The sequence below is a fragment of the Desmodus rotundus genome, chromosome 8 (genome assembly GCF_022682495.2).
Source record: "Desmodus rotundus isolate HL8 chromosome 8, HLdesRot8A.1, whole genome shotgun sequence".
NCBI classification, from domain to species: domain Eukaryota; kingdom Metazoa; phylum Chordata; class Mammalia; order Chiroptera; family Phyllostomidae; genus Desmodus; species Desmodus rotundus.
In genome coordinates this window covers 89235935-89252449 of record NC_071394.1, presented here as the reverse complement: position 1 = coordinate 89252449, position 16515 = coordinate 89235935, and the positions used below count along the sequence as shown (strand labels likewise).

The 16515-nt window shown below is 46.8% G+C and overlaps 1 protein-coding gene across 5 annotated transcripts in view; it reads left to right on the top strand.

The window, feature by feature from the left end:
- The window catches only part of CACNA1D (calcium voltage-gated channel subunit alpha1 D), a 312906-nt gene that overhangs the window by 230621 nt on the left and 65770 nt on the right, over nt 1–16515 (top strand). For 3 of the 5 annotated variants that reach the window (XM_024556516.3, XM_045192201.2, XM_045192200.2), the window contains 8 exons: nt 2593–2713; nt 4604–4718; nt 5231–5300; nt 6112–6178; nt 6914–7064; nt 9062–9191; nt 12381–12440; nt 15035–15141. In XM_024556516.3, the coding sequence (XP_024412284.2) occupies nt 2593–2713; nt 4604–4718; nt 5231–5300; nt 6112–6178; nt 6914–7064; nt 9062–9191; nt 12381–12440; nt 15035–15141 (821 nt within the window). The remainder of the gene's footprint in view (nt 1–2592; nt 2714–4603; nt 4719–5230; nt 5301–6111; nt 6179–6913; nt 7065–9061; nt 9192–12380; nt 12441–15034; nt 15142–16515) is intronic. The other 2 variants (XM_045192203.2, XM_024556517.3) reach the window with 1 other exon arrangement.

Here is a 16515-nt window from a genome sequence, read left to right as displayed (position 1 = left end):
TCATTCTGCAGGCTGTTTTCCATCTTGCTTTTTACCACTTAAAATGTCCTTTAAAGCCTTCCTTATCGGTAGGTAAAAGGTTACCTCCTTTCCTATGCTGCATAAATTCTGTGGTTTGGATGTGCCATAATTCATGGAGCCAGCCTCCTGCTGCTAAATATTTTGTTGTGTCTGGCCTTGCCTCAGTGGGTGACCTTGAACATACACCATGGGACACGTATGTGAGAGTAAATCTGTAGGATCAGTTCTGCTGGTCTCAAGGTGAGTGTCCATTTCCAACTTCAATGCTCTTGCCCCAGTGTTCTCCTTGGGAGTGCGCTCATTCGTCCTCCAGGGATGGAGCGTGGAGCCTGCCCATTGCCTCACTCCTCTTCTGGTTGTTGCCTATCTGATCAGTGAAAATGGAATCTTATTGTTTTAATTCACATTTCTCTTATCAGGAGTGAACCGGAATGTCTTTTCATGTGATGAAGAGCCATTTGTAGTTCCTTTTCTGTGAATTGCTTTATCCTTTCAGATCATTTGCCCATTTTTCTGCTTGGTTCTGACCCACGGCAGTTTTAATTTTTAAAGTATCTGGTCCAGATAAATGATAAAGGAGAATGCTCTCTCCTGTCTCTTTTTCTGGAAGATAGTGTATTTTGAAATTGCTGTTAATGTTCATCTGATTCTATTTCTCTTTAAAAAAAATTATTATTATTATTATTATTATTATTTTAAAATTTTTATTGTTATTCAAGTACAGTTGTATGCCTTTTCTCTCCATCCCTCCACCCCACCCCAACTGAACCCACCTCCCTCCCCCACCTCCACCCTCCCCCTTGGTTTTGTCCATGTGTCCTTTATAGTAGTTCCTGTAATCCCCTCTACCCACTGCCCCCCCCCCCAGCTATTGTTAGATTGTTCTTAACATCAATATTTCTGGTTATATTTTGTTTGCTTTTTTCTTCTGTTGATTATGTTCCAGTTAAAGGTGAGATCATATGGTATTTGTCCCTTACCGCCTGGCTTATTTCACTTAGCATAATGCTCTCCAGTTCCATCCATGCTGTTGCAAAGGGTATAAGCTCCTTCTTTCTCTCTGCTGCATAGAATTCCATTGTGTAAATGTAGCATAGATTTTGTATCCACTCATTTGCTGATGGGCACTTAGGTTGCTTCCAGTACTTGGCTATTGTAAATTGTGCTGCTATGAACATTGGGGTGCACAGGTTCTTTTGGATTGGTGTTTCAGTGTTCTTAGGGTATAATCCCAGCAGCGGAATTGCTGGGTCAAAGGGCAGTTCCATTTTTAGTTTTCTGAGGAAATTCCATACTGTTTTCCACAGTGGCCTCACCAGTCTGCATTCCCACCAACAGTGCACTAGGGTTCCCTTTTCTCCGCATCCTCTCCAACATTTGTTTGTGGATTTGTTTCTGTTGGCCACTCTGACTGGTGTGAGATGGTACCTCATTGTGGTTTTAATTTGCATCTCTCTGATGGCTAGTGATGCTGAGCATCTTTTCATATGTATCTGGGCCCTCTATGTCTTCCTTGGAGAAGTGTCTGTTCAAGTCCTTTGCCCATTTTTTAATTGGGTTGTTTGTCTTCCTGGAGTGGAGTCGTGTGAGTTCTTTATATATTTTGGAGATCAGGCCCTTGTCTGAGGTATCATTAGCAAATATGTTTTCCCATACTGTTGGTTCTCTTTGTAATTTGGTGCTGTTTTCTTTAGCCATGCAGAAGCTTTTTATGTTGATGAGGTCCCATTTGTTTATTCTTTCCTTTATGTCCCTTGCTTTAGGGGATGTGTCTGTGAGGATGTTGCTGCGTGGAATGTCTGAGATTTTCCTGCCAATGTTTTCCTCGAGGACTTTTATGGTGTTACAACTTATATTTAAGTCTTTGATTCTATTTCATAATGGGTTGAATTATCAAGTATCAGTAGAGAAGATTATATTTGAAATTCAGGTAGTTATTAGTATCTACTCATGAGGTAGCTTGTAAATTTGCATAAGATACTTAGAGAATTCCCTGCTTGTAAAAATTCATAGATGTAATTCTCCATTTCTACAGTTGGTTAACTACAATATGTAGAATACTAGGCAGCAGTTAAAAAGAATGAAACGAAGCTACTGACACAGAGGTTCTCCAGAATATATTGTTGAGGGGGGAAAAAGAGCAAAAAATGTATATAGTATGATATCCTTTATGTCTAATAAATCAGAGAAGACACCAACTGCCTATTTCCTCTGGGTGTGTAAATGTGTGTGTAAGTCCGCCCTGGAGTCCAGGGCCCAGATAAAGGCCCTGGAGAGGGACAGCCCAATAGCATGCTCGCTGGGGAGGGGACTGAAACTGGGCTGCAGTGTCCTCCAGGAGTACATAAGCCTTACATGTATGTTATTTTCACTGGAATGATTAACTCATCTATTTGTTTAATTTAAAAATACTGTTTTGAAATCTCTGGGGGATAACAGGTGGATTTGCTCAGTGCAAGCCAGACTCCAAAATGCAGCTTAAACCAGATTTAGGCAGCCACCAGGAGCTCTGGGAGAACACCTGGGCCCTGTGGGTCCGCCTGCCAGCTGATCCAAGTTTTGACTTCCTAGATTCTGACAGGCGAAGATTGGAATGCGGTGATGTATGACGGCATTATGGCGTACGGGGGCCCGTCATCTTCAGGAATGATCGTCTGCATCTACTTCATCATCCTCTTCATTTGTGGGAACTGTATCCTTCAGGCTGACCAGGGCTGTGTTGTTGTCCCCGTCATGTTTTTTGCTCCCTCTCTGGATCTCCCCATCGGGGTGGTGGTAGCTGTTGTGATGGGGAGGTGGGTGCCCTTACCTTTTCAGTCAGTTCTCCTTCACAGTTGCTGGGAGAGCATAGTGGAGGCAGAGTTCCAGTTAGACTCTGAGGAGTGACAGCAAGCTTGGGCAATGAGCCTGAGACAGGGCAGGGCCTGGCCCCGTGGCCACCCAGCCTGGTGTCACAGGTCCCACGGGGATAGCTCAGGGCAAAGCCAGGTGGTTCCCCGTGCCTTCATCCTTGGGAGGCAGGGACACACTTGTGTCCTCTTAGGGACCTACCTTCAGTGGATGGACCTAAGTGCCCCTGAACCTAATTTTGCTCTGCTGATCTGCACATTTTTGAAAGTCGAATATCCATTGGCTTGTTGCTGTATCATGCAGTGGAACTTTTATTCAACTTGTTTATTCCTTGTCCCTGCCAAGAAGTACTCTCTAATCCTAGACTTCTGGAAACTAAGATCTCTCTTTACCTCGATTGGAACTTTTATGACCCATAACCATTGCTTGTGTCCGCTTTATCTCTCTGTCCTCCCTGCCTAGCGCAAGACCTGGCACATGGAGCCTCTCGATAAATGGTGGAAGAGCATTTGTACACACACATGAATACCACCTCAGACTCATGGAGGCCCCGTTTAAAAAATAGTCTAGCATCTCAAAGGTGGTTTGAAAGTCTGAATGTAATTCACTCATGTTTCTGTCCTCTTTAAAGACATGAACAGATTGGTCAAGCGTGAAATCCCCTGGAAGCTGTCTCATATCGGTCCCTTGTGAGGTTAGGTTTGTTTACAGCGACCCACCTGAGATTTCAGGTTGCCCGGGGCCTGTGGGCAGTGCAGTGGTGCTCCTCTCCTGCCTCAGGTCCTGGGCTCCCGCAGGCAGAGGGCTGGGCATCAGCCCGAGAGAAGCTTTAGTCAGAGAAGGGAGTCGTCGTCTTCACTGTCTTCACTTCTGTTGTCTGATCCGTCTGCTTCGTGAAAACGGACTTAACTGGTGGTAGATAAGAAACAGGCGGTTTCTGATTTGGGAACCCTGTTCAGAAATTTTTTTTTTTCAATCATTCATGGAAACCACACATACATCATTATCGTAGAAGCCTATAAAACCTTACAACTTGTCAAATGCTTAACTTTTTTTACTATTTGAAAAAATAAAATGCAGCCATGCAGTCAAAGATTTCACCGCAGTGGGCCTATTCAGAAGGACAGTCCGGCACCATTGATTGGGCAGGCCCGCTGCAGCCGGTGTGTGCGGTGCACGCACGAGGCGTCGGCACACTCTGAAGGCCATTCCAAGTGACAGGCTCAGACCGCTTTGTGCAATGGGATCATCACTTATATAACGGGTAGCCTTTAAAGGGGTCTATTTTGGAAAGCACGCCCCGAATAAATATGTTATAGGTGGATGAGTGTGTTTTAAGAGAAACAAAATGCATGAAGAGAAAATGCAAAATGCATTGAAAACTCCACATTTATGTTGTAGATTGTCTTTTGCAACGTGTATCATAGATCTCACTATGCATAAGCACACACAGATTTTCGTGGATTTTAGCAAATCTTAATTTTGCTTCTTTCCAGATTGTCTTCCACAGTTTTCTAGGTGTTTCTTTTCTTTTCTTTCTTTCTTTCTTTCTTTTTTTTTTTTTTTTTTTTAAGAAAACAGGTCTCTGTCCTCTGGCTTTATGCATGAAGATAGCATTAAGGGACAGTCAGTCACCTGTTACCAGCCTCCCAGAATGCGGGGGTCGGGGGGGATGTTGCTGCTGTTGACCACGCTTTAAACAGGGGTTATGCCCTTAAAATGTTCAAATTAGATATCCTCCTGAATGTCTTCTTGGCCATCGCTGTGGACAATTTGGCTGACGCTGAAAGTCTGAATACTGCTCAGAAAGAGGAAGCTGAAGAAAAGGAAAGGAAAAAGATTGCCAGGTAACCCCATTTTCAGCTAAGGTGTTTGCTTAGGGGGCTGCCGGGGAGCCAGCTGCAGGTGAGGCCTGGCAGAGCCGTGAAGACCCCGCAGCAGCTGCAGCCCTCTGTTGCTGCTTGGTGGTGGCCGTGGGTGGCCAGGTGGGGCTGACCCAAAAGGATGGAATCTGGGGCAGAACCCAGTCCCTTGGCTCTCATTTCAGAGCTAAGAGTGGGAGTCACGCACCCCCGTGCTCAAAGAGTCACTACAGTTAATTTTGGCATCATAAAATAAATGATGCATTCAATGCTGATTAGCTTTTGGATGAAAATTTTAATCAGATGATCCGTGTAATGAACAGCGCACTAGATGAACAGGAAGCTGTAATGTGGGTTGTGCTGTGCTCTTGCTGTTAGGGTTGTTTCCAGTTAAATTCTGTCCTTTATCAGGCCGCTGTTGATTCAGAATCCTGATTAGCAATTTTATTCACAGAAACATAGTTACTTGGTTTCTTGTGTCCTGCTCTCCTCTGTAGGAAAGAAAGCCTGGAAAATAAAAAGAACAACAAGCCGGAAGTCAATCAGATAGCCAACAGTGACAACAAGGTGTGTGGTCTGAAACACTCTCCCCTTTTCGTTTCAAATGATTCTGTTGCTACCACCAAAAAGGTGCCATTTCTGCCTTGAAGGTGTCGGGTGTGACGTTCTGGAGTGTGAGTGTGGCGTGCCATTCTAGATGCTGCCTTCCCTGGTGTTCTGAGTGAATTCAGGCACTTAGCTGGTTGTTAGCCAATATTTTACCAGAGCACCAGCAGGTTAAATATTTGACTGGTCTGATCACTTATTTGTCCTTTATTGGACTTGTGTGGTCAGACCTGGCCTAGGTTAGTGTCTTCTCAGGATTCAAATCAAGAATTGTTAATAGATATCTGTCCCCAGAGGAGATCACAGGGTCAGGGGTCTGTGTGCTCAGGGTTATACTGTCAAACTTTATCGTGTGTACGACAGCTCTGGATTTTTCATTCATTTTGGTTGGTTGTTCACTGAGTCAGTAAGCACTTATTGCGTGGCTACCATGTGTCAGATACCGGGGACAGGGAGTTAACCAGACTAGCGAGGCCCCTGCCTGCGTGGGGCTCACTGTCCAGAAGGGAGGCAGCAGCCTTCAGTGCCTGACAGTGCTGGGTGCTGCAGCCGTGGCTGGGAGGGTCCTCATCTGCCCTCAGACCTCCGTCTCCTGCAGAGCCTGCTGCCCCTGCACACTCACTCATGTATCATGCACACTCACGTACTGCGCACACTTGGAAGAGAGTTCCTCTGTCCTGTGCTAGCAGCAGGGCTGAGTCCTTACCACGGCCCTCTGACATGCGTTTTAGTCAGAATCCCCCCCTCCTCCAAGAACTCCCTGTCATCCTAGGTTACAATTGATGACTACCGAGAAGAGGATGAGGACAAGGACCCCTACCCACCTTGCGATGTGCCAGGTATGGTGGCGGGGCTGGAGACAGGCTCTCAGCTCAGGAGTGATGTGGCTTTGCCACCACTCTGTGATCAGCGGCTGAGTCTGTGGCTGGCTAGCCTAGCTGGGGCACATGCTGGGTGGGCTGCTGAGGTCACCGAGGCCATGAGTCCAGTCACCTGCTTTTTCTCTTGGTCACAGGTAGCTTACATAATGGAAATTCCAGGGGGTGGGAGAGCAAGTGCAGGTGGATCAGGAAAAGGCCAAGCTGTGCTAGGAAATCTTCTCCAGGAGGCAACCGGTTACGACTCATCTGACATTTTCACATTTGACCGGTGCCTTTGTTGACTGATGTAGGAGGGACTGTGGGGCCTGGGGGACTGACTGATCATGTGTGACTTGAAGCCCCACACAGTGTCTCAGACTGAAGCTGAACAAGGATGTTACTAGGGACACAGCGGGATATTGGGGGGTTGGCAGTGAGAATCCCAGTGCTGCCTCCTTTTTTTTTCTTTTTTGGGCTGTGCTCAGATCTTCATCTGCTGGGGACCTCATTCCCACAACTACACACACTCACCAGAGGGGCAAGATTCTCAGTCCTCTGCCTCCCCACCACATAGTCCCTATTCTAAAAGGTTTTGATTCATGTAAGCTGATAGATGTTGTTAAAGTGTAAGCTAAATTCTCATGTGAAATTGGGAATAATTAAAACCCGAATGCAGCCTTGTGTCATGCCTATAAAAAAGTGTCTCATTTAAAGTAGATGAAGAGGAAGAGGAAGAGGAGGAGGAGGATGAGCCCGAGGTTCCTGCTGGCCCCCGTCCTCGCAGAATCTCGGAGTTGAACATGAAAGAGAAAATCATCCCCATTCCTGAAGGGAGCGCTTTCTTCATTCTTAGCAAGACCAACCCGTAAATACCCCCTTTCTATTCACTTCACTGCTGTGTCTCACCTGTGACCATACAGGTTGCATGATGGTGGCTGGGGATGGGGAAGCCCCCTTCTGCACCTAACATCAGAGGGCCCCCCCTTCCAGCCCTAACACCTCCTCTGCCGCAGCCTTGCCTTTGTCCTCTGCTCATCTCTTCCTGGCCTTTCTGTCCTGGATGTAGCGGCTGTGGGGATGGGGCCAAGTTCTGGGAGGAGCCCATTCCAGATTCCCCTCCCCTTAGCCTCTGCCCTGGGGTCAGCAGTGGTGAGATAGCTGCTGCTCCGTCAGAGCCCATGGCTCTGGGGTTCCATGTGCAGTCACCGGTGACGTGTTTCCCATCCAGAGGACCCTTTCTTCATAAGTGGGTTTTTTCTGCTGAGATGCTTTGAGGGGGACTGACTTCTGCCTGCATCCTCATCCTGAGATCCATTATAGTTGATCGCTTTCCCTGTTGAGTCCTATGGCAATAAATAATATGCTCAATGATATTTTATAGGTTGAGCTAGTCAATTCAGCTTGATGATGTCCTGCTTAAAATAGCATTTCTCGTGTTAAAATGATAAGGTGCTCACCAGGAGCATGGCAATTACTCACAAGTACTGTAAAGGGAACACGCCTATTTACTAGCTGGTTTCTAGGTTTTAAATCATCTGGGATAGAGTGAAATGCCAGAGGGAATAAATAGCTCCTGGAGGAGAGGTTTCTAGAATTGCAGAAGTAGTTCTTGGCTGTCAGAGAGGAACTCTATGATTCAAGGCCCCAGGGAGGCACAGGTGGGAAGCAAGGCAACCTGCGGTCCTTAGAGACTTGGAGATTTGGTGATAGTTTGTACAGCTCATCACTGTTGAGAGTTCGGGTGTCCCTTTAAAAAAAAAAACTCAGCTGATGTTACTGACACATACAGCTCACTGTGTCTACTGTACTGAAGGAGGGGATCGGTGTCCCCCCAGAGCTGTGAGTACTCCTGCCCTCAGCTCTGGGAGGCCTTCCCAAGACTCAGTTGCTATCAGCTTGCAAGCCTTCCCAGGGGCACAGCCTAGCCTTAAGCAGCCCCAAAATGGAGGATTTGAAGCAAGGAGTCACTTTCCTATAAAGCTGACTCCAGTTTTGAAAGTGAAAAAGATCTTTTCAAAGGAAAACCTATATGTATTCTATAGACACCTCCCCCCACCCCCAAAATCTTTGAAAGCTAAAGTCAAATGTTGAGGTTAAGGGTAGTCAGGCACTGAGTAGCCCCTGGGACATCGGGGCAGCAGGAGAGGCTCTGATGGCCCACAGAGCCATCGTGAGGGCCGACCCGGGGTGCTGGGCACCCGCCGCACTGCCTGGCCTGCAGGACTCTACCACATGGTGTGGTGAGTCCTCGTGAGATCTTGCGTGATGAGGTGACTCTCACTTCACTTTCTCAGGAGTGCTCATTATGGATCAACTCCCCCAAATTAGTGCTAATATGGTGCTGTGACTGAATCTCCACATAACAGGACATTCACCAAGCCTCCCTCCCTGCGGTCATATTTCATAAGCCCAGCTGCAGGAAAGGGATGGCTCCCATGCTTTGTGAGCAGCTGCAGTGATGAGCTCTGACCTCAGTCTCCTTTCCAGGTTGGAAAGTAAGAGCTGGGCTTCGTGTTATGGTGGGAAATGTCCCAGTCAGCTCTGGGTTGGAAATCTGCCCCTGGTTCTTACTAAGTTCTCGCACATACTTAAGCCTCCGTTTCTTTTCCTTTAGACGGGTGATAATCCCCGCACTGAAAGACACAATGGATGGTGTCTGTGGCACTCCCACACCGAGCCGTGGCACCGAGGGCCCTCAGGGTCTGTTGTCCAGTAGTTTTGAGGGGCTGATGGACAGGTGGTTCTGGTTTTCTGGGTGGGGCCTGGGCGGCACAGCAGTAGCTATCCTTGGCCGGACCTACCTGTCCCAGCATGCTGCGGGTGCTGCCAGGGGCTGTGTCCATGCGCTGGTGTTCCCCGCAGGATCCGTGTGGGCTGCCACAAGCTCATCAACCACCACATCTTCACCAACCTCATCCTCGTCTTCATCATGCTGAGCAGTGCGTCCCTCGCCGCTGAGGACCCCATCCGCAGCCACTCCTTCCGGAACATTGTAAGCCACTGAGTGAGGACAGAAGGGTGGGGCTCCCTTGGGGTAAGCACTGGCCCCTTGTCATCCAGGCAGGGCCTCCAGCGGCCCAAGAGGCTAACAGCTAGAGTAGGCATCTCATTCACTAGTAGGCATTTTATGTTCTAAGTACCAGTGGGGTTTTGTTTCACTGGGACAAACCTTTTCTGAATCATGTATTTTAAGCTTCATTTTAATACTCGGCAGTACCTTATAGTATATTCAGGGACCCTACATTTCTTCCTCTTCCTTCCCTGCTGCTAACATTTTGGTCCCTCTTTTCTCCGCTGGTCAAATTCTGATCCATACCTATTTTGAGATTACTGCCTAGGGAAGCACCCAGCAGGACAGAAAGTAAAACTGAAACCAGGTATGATTTATGCCCAGGGGCTCTTACTTAGGCTGGATGGGAAGACTTCTATTCTACATGGATGGAAATTTGCAAAGCTACTTGATTCTGCTGCTAGGAAAATACAAGTTAGGGAGATGATGGGCTGTGGAGTTGAGTGGTTCCTCAGAAAGGAAGAAACCTGGTGGGGCAGGAAGTGATTTAATGAAGAAAATGAGTAGAGGGTTAAGTTTTCTGTAAATCAGTTTCACAATGTAGGGTAGCACCCTCGCATGGCATCCGTGCTGGACAGAATGGTACTCAGGCTGGTTCTTGCCTAAGAAGTTCCATCTCAGCAGGTCAGCTGATTCAGCACTGAGAACAGTTTCAAAGTGAGACAGCTTTGGAAGACCGGTGGCCTGTTGCCTCTCGGCCCTGATATTGTAGCGCAGTACTGAGAAACCTTCTCAAGAAAGGGCAGCCCACCAGTGTGTGAGGCCATCAGGTATGGCTGCGTTGCCTGGGTGGTGCCTCTGTCACCTCTTGAGATTTTAGAGATTTAAGGAGTAAGACAAGTCACCAGATCAGTGCCCCAGGATTTTGGTTTTGACAGCCCAACCCATGTGCTGTGTCTCTCCATTTCCAGGCTCTTGGCTTGAAGCCTGGCAAACCCAACCTATCAGACTGATAAAACACACACTCTGACATGAAGATAAAGAACTTTCCTCTAAGGCACGTGTTGGTGTTGATGTAAAGATGAAGGCCCTGAGCCTATCTTAATCTCTACATTCAAATGGAACAAAGACCCGGTGTCATTGAGTCCCATCATGAAAATGAGACACAAGGGAAAAATATAATCACATAACAGACGAGGTCAAGAGCTAGTCTAGAACACAGATTGCCAAAGAGTTAACTTATATTGGACCCTTGCATTCTTATTTTTTATTGTAATTACTGCCCCACGAGTTTATTCTCCTGCTGCTTTCCCAAGAATGTTATTACTGTTTTTAAGTACATATGTGTATGTGTATTGCTTTTAAAATTCTGCAGGGTTTTCTTTTTAATTGTGGTAGGAACACTTAATGTGAAATTTGTTCTTTTAACAAACATTTAAGTGTGCAACCCAGTATTCATAGTGATGGGCACTACGTTGTACGGCAGATCCCCAGAACCCAGTCGTCTTACATGACTGAAAGTTTGCACCCATTAACAGCTCCTCATTTCTCCCCTCCCCCAGCCCTGGCCACCTCCACTCCACTTTCTAGTTATGGGTTTTTGACTATTTTAGAGATCTCATGTAATTTCAACCTTGTAATATATTTTTTAACCTTATCTGAGTTCTTAGTGAGAAAGAGAATGGAGGCTGGTGACTCTAAGAGCTTTGACCCTGGCACTAGGCTGAGCTGTTGGCTTTTGGGCAGCGGTGTCTTTCTTGGCCACCCGGGTGCTTTCAACAGTCACAGTCCTGCTGTGACCATGGAGGAGATGAGGAGGGGCCAGGGGCCTGTAGTATGCTGGCAGTGCTTTGCGTTGCCTGGCCAGAAACACAGACACACAGAGAGGTTCCAGCAAAAGCTGCCAATTGAAAAATGGAAGCAGTTTGGATAATGAATACTCTCTGAAAAGAGAACTTAAACCTAAGTTCTTAAGCTGAGGAGAGCTAGCCTTTGAAGCAGAGGGCTTCATCTTACGGTAACAGGGCATAAAGGACTCCTCCGGGATGGACCCCATACTTAAACAACAGGGCCCGTGGCTCTCGACCAGCAGTGCACAGGCCTAGCTCCTTGCCCAGCAGTGCCACAACTGGCCTCGTGGCCTGAGCAGGCACCCCCTAGCCCCTTCCCAGGACCCTCGTGTGTTAAATGAAGGGAGGAGCCTGGATGGTTAGCAGAGTCCCTTGCTGCACCTCTGACCTCTTCAGTTCTTTCGAGCCTCAGAGCATGATTGTCATGACAATAAGTAGCCAAGATGGCTTCTTCGTGGCCGAGGTCCCCTGTGAGCAGCCACAGTTGTATGCTGGTCAGACTTCTTGCTGCAGCCTACCTGCCCCTTGCTGCAGCCTACCTGCCCCTGCTCCTGCCCCCGCGGCTCTGAGTTAAGGCAGAGACCCCAGAAGGGGCAAGCAGGTCTTGGTTGGTTGGGGAGTAGATGGTATGTTCAGGAATACTGACAAAGTGGTCTGGACGGATAATCCAAAAACCAGGTCATCTGTTCTTTGAGTGGGTCCAGTGAGGTTAAAAAAACAGTATTGGGAGAGAGCAGCGTTAGATGCAGAACAAGGAGATAAGTGAAACTCTTCTTGAGGACTTATCTAGCCCCACACATGGGGATGGTATTTACTCCCTGATTAAATGGGTTGGAATTGAAGGGAACATATGGAAGCTTCTGGCCCACTTAATGGCCCTTACATTGTTATTTACATTTCTCCACCAATCTAAAGCTCAGCTGAATGGCAGCCTATTTCATTTAGCCAAAATGCAGTTAAAAATGCAAAATGTGTGTAAGACTCTTAATTTATCTGGTGCCGCAAGTAATTTGTCACCGTGGTGCTGTGACGAGAAAAGGTTATTAATAAAGCACTTTTAGAAATGAGTCTGTCTCAGACGCGAGACCGAGGAGCGAGTTAGTGTGAGCGGTTAAAGCAGGTAAGTATTTCCAAGTGCTCTACGCTGGTCATACAGATGAGCTGTCATTGGCCCAGGCGGGCATTTAGGAGCATCTCCGCACTTACCTCCGGAGCGGCAGGCCTACCTGGGGAGGGTGTCTGTCTGCACGTGGGAGTCTGCCCGTGGGTGTATGGCTGTTGTCCAGATGCCTTTTTCTCATTTTATTGTTGTACCTTTCAGATACTGGGTTACTTTGACTATGTTTTCACAGCCATCTTTACTATTGAAATCCTGTTAAAGGTAAGGCCTTTTTGTTGATCTTCCTGTACTCTAATGCAGCTGTAGCAATAATAGTTTCAATCCTTTGTTTACTTTCCAGATACTAGGTTATGGATTGTCTTCACTGGTATTTTTGCATGTGAGATTGTTTTGAAGGTAGCAGGTTCCGCAGCCTTGTGTTCAAGGGGCCTTCTCCTGCATATGACACAGCAAAACAGTGTGAAGTGCTTTTGACTATTTTTATTCTTCGTTGTCTGTGGCCAAGCTTATACTTTTTTTTTTTTAAACCAAAGGATTTTTTCCTGAAACTTTTCAATTCATTTTTGCTCTTTCTTTTTAACCTTTGATGCATGTAGGAGTTTCTTTGGCTTCGTAATAGTGATTAGAAATTATGTTTTGCCCTTTTTTTAATGTCCTCTGAAAGATATCAGCTGATAACAGATACGTCACAACCTGTGAACTTTCTTCCACCCTTCCTGGCATCAAAGTCAGAGGAGAAGCATTTATCCTATGAAGGGAATGGATCTCTTCTTATTTTTTTGATTGAATTATGTTTCAGTGGCCTAAAATAATAATAGCACTATTTTCTTCCAACAGCATTTGCAAGATAACTCGGATCTTTTTGTGTTAAGATATTTTATATCTGTTTTAATGAATGGGCTCACAATCACACAAACAAAAAGAGCACCTTTTGGACAGGGTGCCCTAATGTTCTACCCATGCATGAGCTAACAGGTACCATTGCTGCATGCGGTTTGTGGACTGATGGGGAAGGCTACCCTGGGGCCAGCTCGTGCCTTCTGTACCCAGCTGCCCAGAGACCCAAGCAGAGAGTCAAGCACTGCCACACCTGCTAAGTGTTGTGGGCTATGGCAGTACTGGGCGGCTGTCCAAGCAGTTCTCTCGTGGCGGGGACACAGTCTGGGAAAGGAGAACTGTTAACCATGATATTCTTTCAACCATTTTGAGTTTTTTATATGTGCATCTCAGGGGGAAAAATGTATTTTATATATATGTTAGACAACTGTGGGACTTGGGCTCTTTACAAAATCTTCTATAAGATGAAACTTCAATTAACATTGAATGGGGTCGTGAATGGGGTCTTTTTTTCTTTCTATTATTATTACTTGGTAATAAAAACATTCACACAACACCAACTAAACAACCAAACTCTGTCTAAACATTTGTTTAAAGTCTAAAAATTTGAGTTCATTTTCCTGCCTTTAGGCCAGTGGATTTGTGACAGTTCTAAGTCAGACCCATGCGGGCCACTGAGCAGATGCGAACAGCGGTTTCCATGGTGAGAAGCACAGATGCGGAAAGCACGGGGCACAAGGACGCTCAACCGGCCTCCGCTTGAGCCCCAGCTGCTTTTCTTTAATTTTAAATAATTTTCCTTTGCTTCCTAAAATTGAATGGGGAAATGTTCTAGTTAGTCTGTTCTATTTAGTCTGTTAACCTGGTTAACTGAGGTTTTATTTTACTTTCCACATGTCTTAGTTGTCAAATGAATATAGTTACTTTTGGGCTTTGGGGCAAATGAGATACAGGACTATAAAAGAAAACCTATTGCTTTTCAAATTCCGTATATTTGCCTCAGTGACTTAAATCTTCCAAGTCATTCTTCATTTTGGAAGTATTTTGGAGAGTGGAAAATAAGCTAAAACAAGAAGGATCCAGAAAATGGAGATTTGCTAAGAAACATCTGACATCTGAAATGGAGGTTCCTGGTGGCCTTGAGAAGGTTTGGAAGGCTTTTTGGTTGTTGGTTGAACACATGAAATTGCCTCTTTTGTAGGTCAGAAATAGTTGAGTATTGGCAATTTCACGTGGTCCAAGTTTATTAGTTCCCAGCTGTGTCTCTCCTCTCCTATACTTATGAGTCTTCCCCACTTTTTAATACTTTTTTTATGCAAACAGTGAATTCTTTGTATTTTGCGGTTTTCACTTGGGGGTGTTTCCTCACTAAACTCCTTTGCCATTACCAGTGGGCCCCAGGTACACTGGCATGTGACTAGAGCGCGATGAGACTGACTTAGGTGAGACGCGTGTGACAGCTTCCTAGCCGTGCCTTGCTAGAGCTACATGACGGAGCTGGAAGTGCTGTTTAAGGTGCATGTGTCACTAAGGACCGTAAGGATCAGTAAGGGGCCTCCCTGGAAGAACGCCAGTTTCTATGCAGACATAGCCAGCGAGCCCTGGACTCCGGCGCTTTTCCTAGCCCCCTGGGTTGGAACAGTGTAGGCTGCCAGAACCAGCATTTTGTGGGGAAGCCAGTTTGTCTGGGCAGCACTTACTGCCTAACAAGTAGGGTCATGTGGCCTCTCTCCTGAGACAGGCTCTTTGGACATGCCAATGACTATTCATATTTGAAATTGGTTGTTGCTGTAATAGTCTAAATTGTTCTCTTCTTTTAAAATGCCCCCCAAATGAGCTGCCCTTTTTCTATTTTTGAACAAATGATTCAGTTGTGCAGCCCTTTTGGTTTGCATTTCTGGCTTCATAATGCACACTTGTTAATGAAGACAGACTTTCCTCAAGGTTTTGTAAAGAGTCCAGGTTTCTTTTCCTCTGGGGAGAAAAAGCAGTGAATTCACCCACGATTCTGCTTGTAGATGACGACTTTTGGAGCTTTCCTCCACAAAGGAGCCTTCTGCAGGAACTACTTCAATCTGCTGGACATGCTGGTGGTCGGGGTCTCTCTGGTATCATTTGGGATCCAGTAAGTATTCTGGGGTGTGGGTGCATATACACACAACCCTGTTGGGCAGGATGGTTCACCTGAGGAATTGTAGCATGATTCATAAAGCTAGGCATCATTTTGATAACCATATTTAGTTACCTGGGAAAACTTAATTGGTACCCAGGCCAGAGAGCAGTGGGACAATTCATGCTTCATGTGCATTGCTAGCTTGGGCTTATATTACTCTGTGATATTTGCTTTCAACAGAGAGTGAAGAAAGCCAAATTCTAGTCCAGCTTCCTCCAGGGGCTGGCCCCAGGGCATTGAGGGCATCCTCTTCTGGGGCCTCAGTCCCTCATCTGTATGAAAGGGGCAAGGACCACGTGGCCTCTTGGAGCCCTTTCTACTTGGATAGTGAAGGCTCCCTTGATCTCCAGGACATATGGCCCTTTTTATTTCTTTCTTGGCTTCTAAAATTTTCAGCTAGGAAGGGGCTGAGACTGCAAGTCAGGGCTGTAGGTCCTTTTTATGGCATTTTGAGATTTCTGGTGGGAAATAGCCCGAGCTGCCCCCTACCTGCTTGTGGTACCCAGGGGTCTGGAGCAGAGGCTCCAGTGGGAACACCCAGGGGTGGCCTTGCTTTCCTGCTGACTTCTAAGCACCACTTCTTCATGCTGACCATCAGTATCCCCTAAATCAGAGTGCGTGCGTGCGTACCTCCCCCACCCCCCACCCCCCCCCAGAGCTAAAGGTAAATGGAGAGGCTCTGCTCCCCTCAGAAGATTGAGGACGCCTGCCCGAAGCAGCCCTCTATGAGAACAGTCCTCTTCACCTCCCACTACTGCCCACAGGGAGGGAGCCAGGTAGCCATGGCTTGGAAGGGCATTCTAACCATTATCTTTGCAACTTTTATAAACTCCTGGCTGTACCTGCCCTCTCCAGGCCTTGCCCACAGCCTCCTGAATGTGCTCGGGCCACACCCAGCCACCTGCCCTGCTAAATGAGCTGTACTTTCTCATGCAGGACCTGTCCACCTGATGCTCCCTGGGCCTGCTTATAGCCCCTTCCCCCTTTCTCTAGCTAACCCTCACTCTGCCCCTTCCCCCTTTGTCTAGCCAACCGTCACCTCCCTAGAGGCCTTCCCAGACTCCCCAAGGTGACACTCCCCTGGCTGCATCATTGCCTATCTCTCCCACCAAACAGTGGACTCCTTGAAGGCCAGTGAAGCCCAGCCCCAAAGCCCTACAGAAGAGCCCCAAAGTTAGAAAACCAAACCAAACAAACTAAACTGAAGCCTAAACGCCAAGTACTACCTAGCATTTACATTGAGTGAGAAGAACAAAGCAAATTTCCTCAGTCGTGTCTCGCCAAGGTCAGCCGCGCACCTGCCCCAGGGCCTGCGTGAGTGGGCCT